The 20,482-nt window shown below is 38.8% G+C and overlaps 1 protein-coding gene across 2 annotated transcripts in view; it reads left to right on the top strand.

The window, feature by feature from the left end:
• LOC114653365 (transcription initiation factor TFIID subunit 4-like) overlaps positions 1-20,482 on the top strand; it is a 333,979-nt gene that overhangs the window by 42,366 nt on the left and 271,131 nt on the right. For both annotated transcript variants that reach the window (XM_028803639.2, XM_028803638.2), the window contains exons 5-6: positions 15,130-15,252; positions 18,015-18,104. In XM_028803639.2, coding sequence (XP_028659472.2) covers positions 15,130-15,252; positions 18,015-18,104 — 213 coding nt within the window. The remainder of the gene's footprint in view (positions 1-15,129; positions 15,253-18,014; positions 18,105-20,482) is intronic.

The raw sequence follows: 20,482 nt of genomic DNA, 5'->3' as shown, positions 1-20,482 counted from the left end.
TCTGAGTCCTGCATTTGACACCATTGATCATAATATTCTTAGAAATCGCCTTAGTCAATGGGTGGGCCTCTCTGGCAGCGTCTTAAATTGGTGTGAATCCTACCTGGCAGGGAGAAAATTCTTTGTTAGTTGTGGTAATTACAACTCAAAGACGCATGATATCCTATATGGTGTTCCACAAGGCTCTATCCTGGGTCCGCTGCTCTTCTCAATCTACATGCTTCCATTAGGTCAGATTATCTCAGGGCACAACGTGAGCTACCCACAGCTATGCTGATGACAAACAGCTCTGTCTAACTTGTATCTCAGAATGGATGAATAGTAACTTTCTCAAGTTAAATAAAGAGAAAACTGAAATCTTAGTGATTGGCAATAATGGATACAATGAGGCTATTAGAAATAAACTGGATGCATTAGGATTAAAAGTCAAAACGGAGGTAAAAAGCTTAGGGGTAACCGTTGACTGTAATCTAAATTTTAAATCGCATATTAATCAGATCACTAGGACAGCATTTTTTCACTTAAGAAACATAGCAAAAGTTAGACCTCTTATATCATTGAAAGATGCTGAGAAATTAGTTCACGCGTTTGTTTTCAGTTGACTAGATTATTTTAACGCACTCCTCTCAGGACTACCCAAAAAAGACATAAATCGTTTGCAACTAGTGCAGAATGCAGCTGCTAGAATCCTAACCAGGAAAAGAAAATCCGAGCACATCTCTCCAGTTTTGATGTCACTATACTGGTTACCTGTGTCATTCAGGATTGACTTTAAAATTCTGCTTATGGTTTATAAAGCCTTAAATAATCTCACCCCATCTTATATATCGGAATGTCTGACGTCTTATATTCCAAATCGTAACCTCAGATCCTCAACTGAGTGTCTCCTTAGAATTCCAAGAGCAAAACCTAAAAGAAGTGGTGAGGCGGCCTTCTGCTGTTATGCACCTAAAATCTGGAATAGCCTGCCAATAGGAATTCGCCAGGCTAATACAGTGGAGCACTTTAAAAAAACTGCTGAAAACACATTACTTTAAAATGGCCTTCTCATAACTTCACTGTAATTTAAATCCTGATACTCTGTATATCCAATTCATTATAATAACTATTCATGGTGGCTCTAAAATCTGTACTAATCCCTACTCTCTCTTCTGTTTCCTTTTCCGGTGTCCTTTTGGTGGTGGCAAGCCACCACCATCTACTCAAAGCACCATGATGTTCCAACAATGATGGATGGATTAAAAGCCAGAATTCTGTATGACCATCAGCATCAAGTGACTCTGTGAGAACCCTAACTACAAAGAGGACTATTTCATTTATGTTAGGTAGAATGCCCAGAGGGGACTGGGCGGTCTTGTGGCCTGGAACCCCTACAGATTTCATTTTTTTCTCCAGCCTTCTGGAGTTTTTTTTTGTTTTTTCTCTCCATTATTTTGTCTTTTATTTTTCTTTTCTTCATTATGTAAAGCACTTTGAGCTACGTTTTGTATGAAAATGTGCTATATAAATAAATGTTGTATTGTATGCAAAAGGACGAAGGCCCAAGTCTTTAGAGTCCTGGTGCTTCCTGTCTTGCTATATGGTTGCGAGACATGGACGCTATCCAGTGACCTGAGGCGAAGACTGGACTCCTTTGGTACTGTGTCTCTTTGGAGAATCCTTGGGTACTGTTGGTTTGACTTTGTGTCGAATGAGTGATTGCTCATGGACTCCCGAATGAGGCACATTACCTGCATTGTGAGGGAGCCTCAGTTACAGCACTATGGCCATGTGGCGTGTTTCCCCGAGGGTGATCCAGCTCGTAAGATCCTCATTGTTGGGGACCCGAGTGGCAGGACCAGGCCAAGGGGTCGCCCACGTAACACATGGCTGCGACAGGTAGAGGGTCATTTTCGGAGGGTGGGACTGGACCATATGTCTGCCTGGGGGGTTGCAAACGGGGATCCCGAGTTGTTTCGTCGTGTAGTGGGTGCGGCAACACACTCTACTAGTGCATGCTCCCCAATTTGACTTGATTTTTAGGTGAAGCCAAGAATACCATCATAACTATAAAGTCTTTAACTTTTAGATGAACTTCTTGAAGTTGTGCTACATTTACTTTATTAAAATAAAGAAAATCAAAACATACAGCATGATGTTCAGTTAAGTGAAGCAAAATTTCGGGAAACAATGGTCATATCGACCATGCGCCTATTGAAGGAGAAATTGAAAGAAAATAACAAGTAAAAGATGAAAATATGGAAAAAAGACCTTGGACTAAGAGGCATTTTAATTCTGCAGGTAATCAACACACATACCCATGAAACCCAATGATTGAATAGTAAAACTCCCATATCTTGAGTTGCCTTCACTCTCCACCCCCCACCCAACCTCAAAACCCTAAGATCAACTTTGCTCAAGTTGCTCAGTCCCTCAGAAAGCTGCAAACATTAAATTAAAGGCAAATGGAAAAGTAACTGAAAGCTTTGTTATATAAAATGGAAAGGGAGTGTAGAAAGGCTTGATTGACTACTTAACAATCGAAGAACACAGGCATAGCAAGCTTAACCACCCACACTGCAAACAACTGAGCAAACCCAGCAACATAACTTCATATCTTAATACCAAACACACTATAACAAAACAGTGTATGTACAGTACAGAGCAGGAATAATCCAAATAAGGCAAAGTTGTCTACTACCTGCATTAGTGCTTTATGTTATTTAAAAATATTTGCACCGAGCCATGCAGTAACTGAGGCTGAGTAGGGAAAAGCAGAATTTTTGCAGTCCCAGGACTTCAGCTTTCTCTTTCAGTTGGTTGAAAGGCTTTCTTCTTTGTGCTTTGAGTACAGTGAAGTTTGACTCCCATGGTTTACTTTTGACTGATGCTAACAACAACAGCAACAGCATTTATTTATATACCACATTTTCATACAAATGATGTAGCTCAAAGTGCTTTACAAGATGAAGAAAGAAAAGTTTATTAAAAATATATATAAAAATAAGATTAGGCAATACTAAGTAACAAAGAATAAAGTAAGGTCCGATGGCCAGGAGGACAGGAAAAAAAAAAACTTCAGAGGGCCAGAGGAAAAAAAAAACCAAAACAATCTCCAGGGGTTTTGAGGCCATGAGACCACCTAGCCCCATAGGCATTTTTTAGGCTTCACGTGGAAGAATTAGGTGATGATGGTCATGTGGACATCTAGCCTTTAATCCATCAATGTAGTGACTGCATGGTGCCTTGATCAGATGGTGGTGGCACAGATCACCACCACAGAAAACCGGTAAAAGAACAGCTGAAAAAGTAGGAGTTAGTATGGATTGTGGAGCCATGATAATTAATATTCTGCATGTGCAGAATACCAGGGTTACACTAAAATTACGCTATAAGAAAGCCATGTTAAAATAATAGATTTTTAGCAGTGTTTTAAAGTGCTCCACAGTATTAGCCTGGCGAATTTCTATCGGTAAACTATTCCAGATTTTAGGTGCATAACAGCAGAAGGCTGCCTCACCACTTCTTTTAAGTTTAGCTCTTGGAATTATAAGCAGACACCCAGTTGAAGATCTAAGGTTAACGAGCATCATTTTCCTAGGTGTGTAGCAGAGCAGCTGAAAAATAAATGTGTGCAACTTTAAGTCAGAGGATTTTGAAGCATAAACCTGATGTACTTGCCTCATTTCCAGCTCACAATAATCCAGGGTAGGAAACAATTTTTTAATGATTTAGTGATTAAACAAACTGGGTTACCCCCTTCACATTTTTTCTGGTAAATATAGATTTCTACAGTTGCATATTCTAAACCCATTTTCCTTATCAATCATCTTTAATTTTATGACTGAAAAGTCTGTCTTAAATGCATATAATTCTCTGTCATGTTGCAAAGAGGTGACTTGTAAAGAATGAACCTCTGTCACTGTTTTTACCTACACAAATGTCTTCAATGTATCTCTGTTTTAAGCTTAGTAATTACAGTTTACATGGTGCTATTCAGAACTGATGTCTGTAGCAACATATCGGTCCATATCAGACTCTTCAGGGTAGAAGCTTATTGTGGCAAAAAGTTGTTTCTTTTAGCAAGTTGAAAGATTCAGAGTGTGAATGGCAAGAAGAGGTAGCCATTACTAAATATAGCCACAAAAATAAGGAAAACAGCTGCTTCCTTTTAATGCAATTTTAAATGTAGGGCAACGAATAAAAAAAGCTAAAGCTGACAGTAGAGGATATAGTGCAGAAGTTAAGTGGCCATCTTTGATGAAGTGTCTCTGACTACCATCCTTTTCCAACTTCTCAGAGGTAAGAATAATTAATTTTGTTCTTTCAATTTTCTTGTTAATTTTCTTCTTTTTAATTTTCATGTTCTTCTTGTTTTTTCATTTTAATTTCCTTGTTTTTTTTAAGCCATTATGTACATCTGTTTAGCACAAAACAGAATATGACAGTGAAGCAGCTGGTGTCCTTTAGTATTCAGTATTGTTTGCACTAGTGTTTGGTCTGCTTGTCATTGATGGTCAGTATTCAGGTACAATTAAGACTGCAAAATCCAAAGATAAAGTGAACTTAAAAGAAAATGACTTGAGTTATGTATTTAAAGATCTGGCAGAAATACAAATACTTATGTCGCATTATTGCACTTTTTTGAGTGAAAAATAAGAGGATAAAAGAAGGTTAGCTAATTAGACAGTGAAGTCAATTAAAGGTAGAAATGAATCACTGATTGTGATTGAAAATTTGTACCTATAGAACCCAGGACTGAACTTGTGAGACACTGTTATATTATGCGGACTGGAATAAAAGCGGATGTGTGCAGATGCTGCCCTGTTCCCTGATACTTACTTCTGCAGCTTCATTGCACTGTTGTCTCTCATCAACTATCATGTACTGTTCTGCACATGCTGTTCTTTGGCTGAACTTTGGGGGAAAAAAAAATGTAAAATTTGTAGGGTCTCACATATTTGCAGAAGTTTTAGTGCAAACTAAACTTATATTCATTGTTTGCTAGCTAATGTTCACCCCACAAATTTTTGAAACTTGGCATCCTTGTAAAATAAGGCATAAATCAGTTTGATCTGTTATGCCAGTTCTGGGTAAAAATATCTATCTTCTGATTAATCATTTTTTCGTTTAAATGATTCAATATCCATTCTTAAAGTCTCAAGATCGATCTTGTAAATCTCTATCCTGCTGAATTACTATATGTAGATTTTTGCTTATCTTCGTTTTTGGCATCTGTTCCGTTAGATGTCGCTAATCCACCTGTTAAGGCTTTCTATGGAAAAAGTACTTTACTTCCTCGCATATAATAAATGTTCAGTGGCAGGGAGGACAGCATAAAATGGTGTGTCTTCCTCCACTGAAATCGTGCCTTCAACACTGGAATCAGATATGTGGACTTCCAACGGATTGAAAAGGTGTTTCGATAAAGAACAACTGGATAAAAGCAAAACCATATGTAAGCTGTGCCACTTAGAAGTTAAGTATTCTTGTAACACAGCAAATTTGAGAAATCATCCCGACATCACCCATAATTGTAATCTCAGTTGGCATCAAAACGAGTGGAGCCTAAAAAATCTACACTCGAGACGGCAGGTACCTCCAAGCTTCCATTTAATTTGCCTCAGCCCAAAAAAATAACAATCTGTAGCAGTTTTTATGTGTAAAGATATGAGACTCCACACTGGGGTTTTCAACAAATGATGCAGGTTTTCGAACTGCGGTATGTTATACCATACAGAAAGCAAAGGAGTGAAATTATTGTACCTAGGTGTAATAAAAAAGGTTTTCTCTGTAACAGGAGAAGGGATGAAATAAAGGAGTAAGAGGGGGGGGGGTTGGTCGCTTCAGTGCAAAACCAGCTACAAAGATTGGAATGTTTGGGATGATAGCGAAAGAATGTGCAAAAACTTGCTTCTCATAAAGAGTTTCAGAATGTTATGGGAATACAGTCAAGGCCATGTACTTGTTTTTCACTTCGAGGGGCTTCATTGCAAGCAACGCTTGTTATTGTGTGTCTTCTGATACTAGGCACCATCTCAGTGAGGGCCAAGTAGAAGAAAAACAATACTGCGTCCCGTGGAAGGGTGTGTGCTGAAACTGATCACTTCTGTATACACTGCTTACACGTAAGCCATTTTGGGTAAGGACACTCAATTAGTATATAAGGGAAGGTTCCGCCCTCAGTTTCTTTGGAAGCTCAACCGTGGGGAACGTGCACACCGCCCGGTATTGGACCAGGCTCACGAGTTGATCCTCTGACGAGACTGACACGCGGGCTCCCACAGTCTACTGGTCTAGGATGATGGCTCTGGGTCTTTTGATATTACTGTAAGTATAGTATAATTCACATATCTGTATTACTGTAAGTTAATAGTATAAATCATATATCTTTGTCAATAGTACAATTCCTATATCTGCATGTATATTGCTATTATATTGTATGTAACTGATATTATATTTGAACAAGTAAACAATTGAAGTATTGGACCTTTCCTCTCTGATTCTTGCCTGCTTATTTTCTGTTAAAACCTTTGAACCATTTTCCCAAACTAAAACATTTTGGCGTAGTCGGTTGCAGGATTTTGGGGAATCTGGTAAAATATTGAACTATTAAGTGAGGCAAAGGAAATCAGAGATGTTTAAGAAAAAGGATAAAAACCCTGGCGCAGCTCCTTTACCTCTCCCCGGCTGGGAAGAAACAGTATGGGAAGACTGCGCCAGAGAATTGAGATGTGGGGGGGGATTAGCACAATATTGGCAGAGCTTGGATCCCCCAACACAAGTGAATGTGCTAGCCGCGCTTAAGAAATGTCAGGTGTCTGCAAAGGAACCCATAATGGGCTTGCAGACGCGAGGGTGGGTTTTGCTAACTGCGGTTAAAAATCTGGATAGTCTGATAGACGAAAAAGAAAGGGAGATTAAGAAAATGCAAATGGACTTGGCGGATGCGTTAGGGCGGGCCTCAATGGCCGAATCCCAGGTAGCTGTATTATTGCCGCGGGTACAGAGAGCCGAGGGGATGTCGGAAAAGGCAGCCTTTTGCATAGCCAAGGTGAATGCGAAAAAGAAGCACAGACCGGATGTTGCGAAGATCAAAGCGTTTGTAGCCGCAGTTAACGTCCATGAGTGGGATCCTGAAAAATGGGACGGTAACATTTGGGATGATGATTATGAGGATGATGACGGACCCGATGCAGGGTCGGTAATTGATCCTCTGCCTTTACAGGCTAAACCCGTGATGCGTCGCAGACTTTTTACTGATGCACATGGTAATGTTAAGATAAGGAGAAAAACTGGCGCAAGAGTAAACACTAGAAAGGAGGAAAGAAAGCCAAGGGTAAAGGAAAAGGGAAAAATAAAGGAAGGACTTTATATCCCGTTGAAGAATTAGAACATGCAGCACGAAATTGTTAAGGGTAAAGCTAAAGTGTAAGTTAAAATTTTTTTTTTTTTTTTTTTTAGAATTAACACAATGTAAATAGGTAGTATCGTAATCATAAATTCTGTTTCAGGAGGAGGAGAGGAGTGGGTGCAACATGCTGTGTTCTTGTTTTACAGAATTGGGGGTGTTCTGAATGATGTAGGAGCCACCACATTAGGAGGCAAGGCAACAGAGACGACTCAGGTCCGATGGCGGTGGAACAATTCCACTAAGCCCAGACGTCAGGAGAACACCACGTGTCCGGAGAATCAGTCTTGCAATGTCCTCACCATTACGACTGGTGATGGGTGCACCATCTACTCCTCGAACTTGAAGGTGCCGGGGGTAAAACCACAGAGGTATCTGACTGAGTGCTCTGAAAACTTAAATATTACCTGGACGTCGAAAGTAACTTGGTGTATGGGGCCCTGGAACGGTTCCAAGGTACAGTGCGAGGTTAATGCAACATCAGGCGAATACACCTCTAATAAGACTGGGCCCATTGGCTGGATCAATGCAACTGAAATTATTAACAGGACTATACCAATGCTTGCTATAGCCGTGTGGGCTAGAACCCCCATAACGAGACAGTCACATGTAGAACCAATAATTGACACATGTAAACTTGTTTCTATGACAGCAAAAAGGACTAAGGTTACATGGCAAGTGACATTTCCACTGTTGCCACAGTGTAAGCGTGCTAAACGGGCATGGTATGACACTTTCTTAGGAGGGGTTGGCACCACCCTAGGAACTTTAAACACCGTAGATAATGAAATAACTGCAAACAAGCTTGAGAATGTGGGACGACATACTCACAAAGTGGCAGACCAAATGGCTAGGTGGTTACCTCAGTCCATGGTCTCTCATCAGCAAACAGTAAACTGGGAACAACGCGCTTCAGATTGGATAATCATGGCTAGCAATGACATTCGATGGCTAAATGTCTCAACTTTCATGAACTGGACTGTATGCACTTTTAACATATTACAAGCACAGATACAGAAAAATAACATGCAAATGGCTTTAAGGACTAATAATATGCAAATATGGCAAGATATATGGAACATTAGCAGTAGCTTATGGTTAACGGTTAAACCTGAAAACACTAGGTGTTATGATACAATATGTAATGGGTATTGGTTTCAATATAATGTTACCACTATGATAACCTTGTGTAGATATCACGTTTTACCTGTTGTTGCACACGGACACTTTTGGCAGCTGCAATTGGATGGTGAGTGGCTAGAACCTAAAACAAACAAAACATATGATTTACGAAATTGCGAACACACTAATATTGGTATGTTCTGTGGATTGATGTCAGGACAGGAAAACCCATGTATTTCAGGTAAAGCAACCACCTGTAATTGGAGACTAGTTAATCAGAACACCACTCTGTATGAAGTGGGACCTCACCGACTCTGTGTTTCCACCACCATCGCTAATCGTAGGCTGCCACAGGTTCCGTTTTCTGGATGTCTTGATAATGTATATGTTTGGCAAATAGCAAATAATACTTACTATCTGAATAATTACACCACTAAAAACCATCTTACCAAGGTTCAATGGCAAGTCTGGCATGCTCCGACCTCAATTTCACTGGCTGTAGCTGAACGTTTATTAAATAGCTCCCTGCAATTAAAAGAATTGGCTGCTAAACATCAAAAACATGTAGATGCACTTACTGTACAGACAGTCATGACGACGTCTCAATTACAAATTTTAGGGACCAAAATTGAAGGTGAATCTGTAAATGCGTGGTGGTCAATCTTTACAGGTTGGTCACCAAAGGCATCCACAATGTTGTCAGTTTTCCTCCGCCCTTTGGTGCTGCTTATTATTATTATTGCTTTAATGACTATATTCAATTGCTATGTGTTTTGTGTTTTAAAACGAATTAATAACAGAGCACGACAGACAAGGTTGCTGATATTGCGCTGAGCGAGGGACCGATTGTAATAAAAAAGGTTTTCTCTGTAACAGGAGAAGGGATGAAATAAAGGAGTAAGAGGGGGGGGGTTGGTCGCTTCAGTGCAAAACCAGCTACAAAGATTGGAATGTTTGGGATGATAGCGAAAGAATGTGCAAAAACTTGCTTCTCATAAAGAGTTTCAGAATGTTATGGGAATACAGTCAAGGCCATGTACTTGTTTTTCACTTCGAGGGGCTTCATTGCAAGCAACGCTTGTTATTGTGTGTCTTCTGATACTAGGCACCATCTCAGTGAGGGCCAAGTAGAAGAAAAACAATACTGCGTCCCGTGGAAGGGTGTGTGCTGAAACTGATCACTTCTGTATACACTGCTTACACGTAAGCCATTTTGGGTAAGGACACTCAATTAGTATATAAGGGAAGGTTCCGCCCTCAGTTTCTTTGGAAGCTCAACCGTGGGGAACGTGCACACCGCCCGGTATTGGACCAGGCTCACGAGTTGATCCTCTGACGAGACTGACACGCGGGCTCCCACAGTCTACTGGTCTAGGATGATGGCTCTGGGTCTTTTGATATTACTGTAAGTATAGTATAATTCACATATCTGTATTACTGTAAGTTAATAGTATAAATCATATATCTTTGTCAATAGTACAATTCCTATATCTGCATGTATATTGCTATTATATTGTATGTAACTGATATTATATTTGAACAAGTAAACAATTGAAGTATTGGACCTTTCCTCTCTGATTCTTGCCTGCTTATTTTCTGTTAAAACCTTTGAACCATTTTCCCAAACTAAAACACTAGGCTTTATGAAGATCATAAGCAAAGCATCGCCATGTCTCTCAGATTAGCAGAGAGAGTAGCCTTAACTTGCGACAGCTGAGCATCCCGGCAGCAGATCTCTATGTGACGGAATCTCATGTCAGTACATTAGAAATGACAGGGCACTTATGGAGGATGTGTTGGAGACAAGTGTATTGCATGCCTGTCCCACCGCGAGCAACCTCCCTGCCTATGCAGAGCTACTGAGATGGCTAGCTGTTGTACCAAAAACCTTTCTGGTATTTCCAGTGTGCTGATCCATCACATGACTGCATCAATCACATGTTTGTGTGTTACCAAGTCCAATAAATGTTGCTTCTCTTTAAGCATGTACTGTACTGCTACAGTTGAAAAAGTTTGCCAAGCAAGTGGGCAATTGCTGTAATTTCCAGAGTAACCTGAGATAACAAAGTGAGTGTGCGCAGAAAGCAGCTGGCATGAATTATTTCCATAAGCTGTACTGCACAGATCTTATTAGCAGAGTTGTCAGTCACGATGGCAGTTTTTTTTTTTTTTTTGAAGTCAACAAGCATCAACATTAGATGCTCGTTTTAAAACACTTCCTTTTTATCTGTTGAGGAATTGTGAGGAAAGATTTTTGAGACTTGAACAGCTGCAGATATGTGTAACTTGCTGAATTATAGATAGGTCTTCTCATTGTATCTTTTAATTTTGACTAATTCCAGATTATTTTAAATGTCAAATAGGAGAATTAAATTGGTTAACAGTTTAGTTGAAGTGGGTATACATGGAGATTCATAACACATAAATAAATAGATTATCGAATAACATTTATTATTTATGAAACAATTTTCTATTTTATAATAATATTATTTACAAGATTATAGAGATGTTTTATAAAGACATCATTTATAGATTGTTAAGGAGTCAACGTTTTTGAGAGAGAGATCAGAGCTGCATGTGTTTGAGGGTAGCTGCTGATTGCCACAGATATCATGACCACGTGCTTTTCTCCCCACGTGGGGGATGCTGTCCTTTCAGATTCGAACACAATCGGATACGCTGTCAACATTTTAGATAAAAACATTTGATTTCTTGAGGATTTTAAGTATATTACATGAAATTGATTCCTTATTGTGCACCTTTTTGCACATGAGTCCCTGGCCTCTTTCATATATGAATACTGTGACTTGTAGTTCTCTTCAAAACTATCTTTGTCAGATGAGGAAATTAAATATTAGAGATATGCTGACAAAATCTATACTCATTAATGTTATTTAATGTTAAATATGATGCATATCTTTATTTTTTTCCTTGAAAATGTTTTTAGAATGCAGTCCTGTTTAACTGTAATAGACGCTGAGTTATGCATACATTTGAAAAAGGACTGAACCCAAGATAAAGTACAATATCATTTTTTTATTTTCTCACAGTGTTAGTAGTAGCCATATACTTGTATACATGCTCAACTGTTTTTACATTAGTGTTTTTTTTTTGTCTGCCTTTAAACCTGTAGTAACAAATAAATATTTTAAGTTATAGTATGTGTTAAAATTCATGGGCTCAAATCAGATTGCTTGCAGGTTTCAAGTTTATTAAGTCTTTTTAATGCCACATTTCCTGTAATGTGAGTTACTGACATCTTTCTGTATTTAAAGGTATTCCTTTTAATTGCTTTATTTTTAATGGGTGTGCTGGACTCCGCATGAATCCCAGGCACACTCCTCGAAGTATTAATATTATTGTTTTAAGTGCTTAAGTGCTGAGCTTGTTTTCTTTATAAAATATGAAGCTTAAATTATTCAGTGTTAGTATTTTGTTTAATCTAACATAATTATTAACACTGCAGCATTTTTTTCATGAGAAAACAATATTTTGGCATATTTTTTCCAATGTAAGATAATTCCATACCATACCATACTATTTTTATTTGTTAAGCGCTTAAAAACACAGCATTACAACTGACCGAAGCGCTGTACAGTTAAAACAAGCAAGACTAACAGCAAAATATTAAAAACAAACATTAAGAGAGAATTAAAACAGAGACACTAAAAACAGGTCAGGGGACCCAATAAAACAGAAATAGCAAAAAGCAAGTGGAAATAAGACAGGTTAAGAATTTAAAGCCAATGTGAAGAAGTGCGTTTTTAGGTGTGATTTGAGTGTGGTGACTGAAGCGGCTTGCCTAACCACTAAAGGTAAGGAGTTCCAGAGCCTAGGTGCACAGACGGAAAAAGCCCTTTCACCACAAACTTTAAAACGTGCCTTGGGAACGGTTAGGAGCAGCTGATCTGCGGATCTAAGAACACGAGGGGGATTGTGACGATGGAGCAAGACACTCAAATAGGCAGGGGCTAGACCATTTAGTGTCTTATAGGTTAAGAGGAGTATCTTAAAATCAATTCTGAATCTAACCGGCAGCCAGTGTAGGGTTTTTAAAATCGGTGTAATGTGTTGGCTTCTGCTGCTTCCAGTTAAAAGCCTTGCAGCCGCATTTTGAACCAATTGGAGTCTAGAAAGAGTGGCTTTACTAATACCATATAGGCAGGAATTAGAATAGTCGAGCCAAGAGATATTGTAATGTATAAAGTTCTTGCTGATTAACCACTAATATATAACAAATGTACATTATAACAAAATCAAAAAAACAAACCAAACTGGTTAAAATAATATATATATATATAAATAATATTTTTTTATTTTTTATTTTAAACTACACTATGTTGGAATGTTCAGTATACACCGATCAACCACAATATTAAAACCACTGACAGGAGAAGTGAGTTACATTGACAGGTGCCACTGTAACAAGATAAAGGGGTGAGATATTTTGGACATCAAGTGAACACTTAAGGTGATGCTTGGAAGTAGGACAAATGGGCAAGCGTCGGGAGCTGAGCAACTTTGACAAGGGCAAAATTGTGATGACTAGACAACAGGTTCAGAGCAGCTCCAAAATGGCAGGTCTACCAAAAGTGGTCCATAGATGGACAACCAGTGACTGGGTCACGGACACCCAAGGCTCATTGATGTGTGTGGGGAGTGAAGGCTAACCGTCTAATTCAATCACATGGAAGAGCTAATATACCATAAATTGCTGGAAAAGTTAATGCTGACAATAAGAGATTGGTGTCAGAACACACAGTGCATTGTAGCTTACTGTGTATGGGGCTGTGTAGCCACAGAACGATCACAGTGCCCATGCTGTCTACAGCAGAAACCGCCTGCAAAGTAATGAGTATGTGAGTGTCAGAACTGGACTATTGAGCAATGGATGAAGGTGGCCTGGCCTGATGAATCAAATTTTCTTTTATATCATGTGGACAGACGGCTGTGTGTGTGTTGTTTACCTGGTAATAGATGACAGCAGGATGCACTTTGGGAAGAAGGCAACCTGGCAGAGGTAGTGTGATGCTGTGGGCAATGTTTTCCTGGGAAATCTTGGGTCCTGACATTCATCTGGTTGTTACTTTGACACATACCACCTACCTAAAGATAGTTTCAGACCATGTATACCCCTTCATGTCAAAAATGTTTTTTCTGATGGCGGGGTCCTCTTTCAGCATGATAATGCACCTTGCCACACAGCACACATTTTTTTTAGGAATGACTTGAGGAACATGAGCAAGATTTCAAGGTGTTGACTTGTCTTTCATATTCCCCAAATCTCTTGATCAAACATGTGTCGGATGTGCTGGAAAAACAAGTCCGATGGAGGCCCCACCTTGCAGCGTACAGGACTTAAAGGATATGCTGCTAATGTCTTGGTACCAGGTACTACATGCCCCTTCAGAGGTCTTGTGGAGTCCAAGCTTTGGAAGGGTCAAAGGTGTTTCGGTGGAATGAGGGGGACCTACACAATATTAGGCAGGTGGTTTTAATGTTGTGGTTGATTGGTGTTTATTTATACATTGTATGCAGTGCATTTCTTTAGCTGCACAAGATGAAAATAAGACAAAGTTAACAATCTAAACTTTCTTCTCCATTAGCCATATTGTCTCTTTGGCGTCAGATAAGGTGCTTTTAATATTTGACGCACAACAGTAGAAATAAAAGGACAAGTAAAGCACACATAGCAAAGCACATTGTTTTCTTTGATATGGTGGACTCAGTAGAATAGAAAGGTGTCTTTCTTGTTAGAATTTTCAAATCCTTTTATAACCTGAGCCAGAAGTATAATGGCAGTCCAGAACACAATGTAGAAGTGTACCTTGAGCTTTTACTCATACTATCCTGGCAGTTGAGACAGAGACATTATGTTATGTATTATAATTTCAAATATTTCCAAATTGCAAAATTCTTAAAGAACATTAAATATACTGGTACAAATATGGACAATATTTAGTAGTGGGAGCGATTATAGACAGTAATATCTGATAAGCATAGCTTTGCAGGGAAGAATTCTATTGTGATAACAAAATCAAAAAAGGCAGTTGGTTACTTTGATGTGCATGTTACGTTCATTTTAGATACCAAAGTTGAACGGTAGTAGGAATTATGTTGTTCTTGAATACCACATCATTTTCTAACCAGTTTAATCCTGAGAAGGTTCATGGGAGGCTGGAGCATAACCCAGCAAGCAAAGGGCAGAAGGCAGGTACAGTCCTTCATTACAGGGTGAACACACACACCACACATACACAACAGGGACAATTTAGTATAGCCAGTCCACCTAGCATGCATGTCTTTGAGAAGAAACCCAAGCACCCAGAGGAAACCCACACAGACACTGGTAGAACATGCAGACTCCATGCAGGGAGGACCTAGGACCCAGTACTGAAAGACAGCAGCCCTATTATTACACCACCGTGCCGCCCGCTGTTGTTGAATAAATATAATTATATAAATGGAAATATGTTCATACAAAAGAATATTCTGACATGAGAAATTTTGTTTAAGAATTACTTTTGTTTTTAGAGTACGAGTTTTATAGAGATTTGTACTTTAATTTTTTTTGTTATCTTCCTTTTTAAGCACTAATTATTTTTTTCTGTTTTCAGGAGGTTTTGGAAAATGTAAAGAAGTGCAAGAATTTTCTTGTCACACTAGTTAAACTCGCGTCCAGTGGAACACATTCTGTTGAAATGGCAAAAAATGTTAAGGAGCTGGTACAGAATTTGCTGGTAAGATTTTTTTTTTTTTTGCATGCGTTTTAGAGATGTCATTTATTTTGCTATTTATACTAGATGTTTGGTAATGATGTGGAGTCTCTGAACACCATGGTGCTTGGTTCTTTGTGCCCCTACATGCATGTAAATAAAGTTAGGATTCCCTTTTGTACACTCGTGGGGGGTGGGTAATGATGGTTGGCATGAAGTGGTTAACTCTCCAACCAAAATGCTGATTGCAACCTGAGCCTTTCATTTATCTGCTAATTGAATACTCCTTTACTTTCCTTTAAATGCCATCCCAGGGAAGAAAAGGAAATACAGTATATATTAATAGAAAAAAAGAGTTTCCTCATCCTGTACAGTGGGGATCATCATATAAAGCAATGCAAAACTTTATGTTGTAATGTGGTCAGGCCTTATACAGAGAGAGAGAAGCATTCTGATTTTATAACATTTATTTATCATTGAACAAGTGATTCAATTTATCATTGAACATTGAAAGTGATCAAAAAACGTAGTTGAAATGGAATTGTTTTCCATAGTATGATTTGAAGTGGTTAGCAAAAGATGACTGGTTTCTTAATGATTATACAGGGTGGGCTAAAAAGAAATACCACATTTCAAACGTTTATTCTACAAAAACACTACAAGATAAAATTAATTTCATTACGACACAAGAAAGGGTATAAAAAATAGACTTTTTTTCACTGTGTTTTAAAAATGATGTCTTCAAGTGGTGGCCATCATTAGCGATACACTCTTCGAGGTATAAGGTTTGAGGTTGGTGTGTGTACACCTTTGACTTGAGATAACGCCACAAGAAAAATATCGCATACAGCCAGATCAGGCAAACATGAAGGCCACCCGACATTGCTGCGCAGGGAGATCAGCTTACCCGGAAACATTTCCCACAAAACTTGCATGGATTTCTGCGCCTTATGAGCTGTTGCTCTATCCTGTTGAAACTCCTCAAAAAAGTAAAGGCCTACATTGCCAAATTCTGCAGCGGAACACCAAACTGTAAAACGCTTACTGTGCGGGGGTCTCGGGTTGAAACTAACCCTTGTGAACTTCACCAATTAGTGAAAGCTTTGCATATTTACACAACCATTCAAATGGTAATGTGCCTTGTTGCTGCACATGACGATGGCATCTCGATGAACGGCTTGCAGAATGTTCTCGCACAACTCTCTACGGCTTTCCTAGCCTGCCACAGTGGGTTCCTGCACTACCATCATTTTGTATGGATGGAAATTAAGATCCTCATGCAAAATCCTCCTCAGACATGTTGGAAATGCCTAAGGCAGAAGTGTGTTTGCGCTCTGAACGTCTAGGAGGCTGCAAAAGTGATGCCCTTACAGCTTGGATGTTTTCAGTCGTCTGTGCAGTCTGAGAATGGCCTGGAGATTTTCTGTCAATGTTGTACCCGTCTGTCTAAATTTAGACACCCAGTGAAGAATTGTTTTCCGATTTGGGATGTCCCCATTAGGAGGAATCCTGAAGTGCGTTCAGAAGGTGCATTGCGTAGTTATGATGAATTTGTTGTTTTTGAACAACGCTTCGAGAGTCAGATGGGTGGAGGAGTGATGTTAGAGCGCCTGCGCTTATTCAGTACAGCAGGGACAACGCATATGTTGTTCTTTTTTTCTTTCAGTACACGTGGCTTCCCTGTTTATTTATATATCTAGTGACTTCTCTGCCTGTCTGTCTCTCTATTACGCAGTTGTCTGTCTGTCTGTGTGTTATGGATCTTAAAAATAAGTTATAAGGACAGTTGTTCCTGTTAATTGTAGTCTCAATTGTTAAAAAAATATTTTAAAAGGAGCATCCCACATGAAAATATAACGATCTCAGTAACTGACAGTGCATACCAATGTATAAATTTTATGTCCGTTTGAGGTGTAAAAGAAAAGAAAAAAAAGCAACACTTCATCCCCAGTGGGGAATCGAACTCAGGTCTGTGAGGCAAGGAAAAGCTGCTCTGCGCTAAGAGGCAAATCTTAGCGCACTACGCCACAGAAGCTGTTAAATCATTCTTGAAGCTTTTGTGAAAGTGTTTATTTGATCTTTGGAACTCGGGCTTTACATATTCTATAGTTTATGCCTACTACATTTTGTAACATTTATTACTAAAATATGAAAAAGTTTCTGTTTTAACAATGTGTTTACGCAGATTACTTTAGAAATGGAACACGCATTTCATGCGTGTCTTCCAAATAACGATCTATCATTTCCACTGTAAAACTCCACTTCACTCCCAGGTAAACAATCAAGGCGTGAGCTGGGAAAAGTTCGCTCACGTTCTAAGTCGGTGGGGGGATGGAATAGCCGGCTGCTGGCAGCTTGTCTTTTATCAGCACATTTAGAGGACAAAGGATGCTGGCGGAGAGGTGTGAACGGATTTAAGAAGCGATTTAAGGTTGGCCGGATATACGAGTTTTTTCGTAAGCTCTGGTAATTCTAGTGTTAATACCATCAGTATAGTGCAGCACTATGGTGATAGCATCATGCTGTTGGAATGCTTGTTAGCAGCAGGGATAGAGAAGCTGGTCAGAATTGAGGTAAGATGAATGCAGCCAAACACAGAGATCCTTGAAGAAAACCTGTTCCAGAATACACAAGACCTTGGAAACAAAATATGGATAGGAAGTATATTTTGAAAATAAACATAATACATATTATTTTCTAAGCTTTATGGAATGTGGAAATTTTTAATTTACTTTTATTTATTTACATACTTGTTTGTGTAATGAAGCAATTATGTTCTGTTTTAGGATGGAAAATTGGAAGCAGAGGAATTTACAAACCGATTGTACACTGAACTAAAGTCCTCTCCTCAGCCCTACCTTGTGCCTTTTTTAAAGGTATTTATTATATGAATGCTGTTTAGAAACTGTTAGGCACAGGACTAAAATGAAGAACAGTGATGCTTCTTGTCATTTGCAAAGTCCTGGGTTCAAGACAGCCTTGCACTGTCCTTATGGTGTTTTTATATTCTGCTTTTGTCTGCATGACTTTTCTCTGGACACTTTATGCCCACATTCCAAAGAAATGTATGCAATTAGCAATTCTAAATTAGCAGTGTCTGATATAGTGTGGATGTGTGTGGTGAGTGCACTCTGAACGGTACTCATTCTATGAAATACAGTGTTTACGCTTAGAAGTTGGGGGTGTGGTGGGAAGTTCCATATTCACTTATGGGCAGTTGTGAATTAACCACCTGCAAATAAAGTACCTGTAGTTTAAATGTATCTCTGCAACATTTCTTCCCCTCATAGGTATTGTTCACTGCTTTTAATATACCACCTCTTTGCAATTTTTCCTTTGTTATTAACATGAAACCTGTATCAGTGTTCAATTCCTTAGAAAGCAGCTTTTACTTCATATTGTGTACTTTTTATAACTTTAGTGGAACATGAATATTCAAGTTTACTGAACACAATATTCTTGCAAAGCAGCCGAGCTTTTAACAGTTTTAATTCAAATTATTATATTCACTTCACTTAGCAAGTTCTGTCTGCGTACCTTTACTAAAATACCAATTATAGCTTTCCAAAATATATTTCCTGTTACAGCTGCCAACTTCATAATTGACTCTAGTATACAATTTATGTAAAAGAAAAATGCCTATCTGGTCTGTCAGATGACCGTGCTGCATAACAGTACAGAACAGGTCATGTGTAATAAGATTAATCACAAATCATTAAAGTAAACACTTCAAAACTATTTTTAATTTGCCATTCCTTTTGTCTTTGAAGCCACACTCATGAATTGCTAGCCTGAAATAAATTGCAAAATTGTGCAACTAAGATTGTAAATTATACATATCTGCTGCTCTTATAGTTAATAAAAGTTAGCTAAATAAAAATGTTTTTGTTTATTTCTACATAAGCATTTGTTTTAAAGTTTATTGGTCTTTTTCTGTCATAATTGAGTTGTAGACTTCTATTGGTTTCCATTAAAATACTTTATTTTTGTAAAATTAATTTCCACTTATAGACCCATTCCTCATACCCTAATTATAAATACTGCAACATAATACTGAATCATACCTTTCACACCTTTGAATACAGTCATGGCCGAAATTGTCGGCACCCCTGGAATTTTCCCAGAAAATGCACCATTTCTCCCAGAACATTATTGCAATTACAAATGCTTTTGTATATACATGTTTATTTTCTTTATGTGTATTGGAACAACACAAAAAAACAGAGAGAAAAAAAGCCAAATCTGACATCATGTCACACAGAACTCCAAAAATGGGCCGGACAAAATTATTGACACCCTTTCAAAATTGTGGGTAAATCGTTTTATTTCAAGCATATGATGCTTGTTTGAACTCACCTGTGGCAAGAAACAGGTGCTGGCAATATAGCAATCACACCTGAAGCCAGTTAAAATGGAGAAAAGTTGACTCAACCTTTCTGTTGTGTGTCTGAGTGTGCCACACTAAGCATGGAGAACAGAAAGAAGAGCAGAGAATTGTCTGAGGACTTGAGAACAAAAATTGTGGAAAAATATCAACAATCTCAAGGCTACAAGTCCATCTCCAGAGAATTTCATGTTCCTTTGTCCACTGTACGCAACATAATCAAGAAGTTCACAACACATGGCACTGTAGCTAATCTCCCTGGACGTGGACGGAAGAGAAAAATTGATAAAAGACTGCAACGAAGGATAGTCCGAAGGGTGGATAAACAACCCCAATCAACTTCAAAACATATTCAAGCTGTTCTGCAGACTCAGGGTGCAACAGTGTCAGCTCGAACTATCCGTCGACATCTGAACGAAATGAAACACTATGGCAGGAGAACCAGGAGGACCCCACTGCTGACACAGAAACATAAAAAAGCCAGTCTGGAGTTTGCCAAAATGTACTTGAGGAAGCCAAAATCCTTCTGGGCGAATGTCTTGTGGACAGATGAGACCAAGGTAGAGCTTTTTGGTAAAGGTCATCATTCTACTGTTTACAGAAAACAGAATGAGGCCTACGAAGAAAAGAACACAGTACCTACAGTCAAACATGGTGGAGGTTCTAAGATGTTTTGGGGATGTTTTGCTGCCTCTGGCACTGGATGCCTTGACTGTGTGCAAGGCATCATGAAATCTGAAGACTACCAAAAGATATTGGGGCACAATGTAGGGCCCAGTGTCAGAAAGCTGGGTCTGCGTCAGAGGTCATGGGTGTTCCAGCAGGACAATGACCCCAAACATACCTCTAAAAGCACTCAGAAATGGTTGA

The sequence above is a fragment of the Erpetoichthys calabaricus genome, chromosome 6, assembly GCF_900747795.2.
Source record: "Erpetoichthys calabaricus chromosome 6, fErpCal1.3, whole genome shotgun sequence".
In the NCBI taxonomy this organism is placed as follows: Eukaryota; Metazoa; Chordata; class Cladistia; order Polypteriformes; family Polypteridae; genus Erpetoichthys; species Erpetoichthys calabaricus.
The sequence above is the reverse complement of the archived record's forward strand: the minus strand, read 5'-3'. Positions and strand labels throughout refer to the sequence as shown.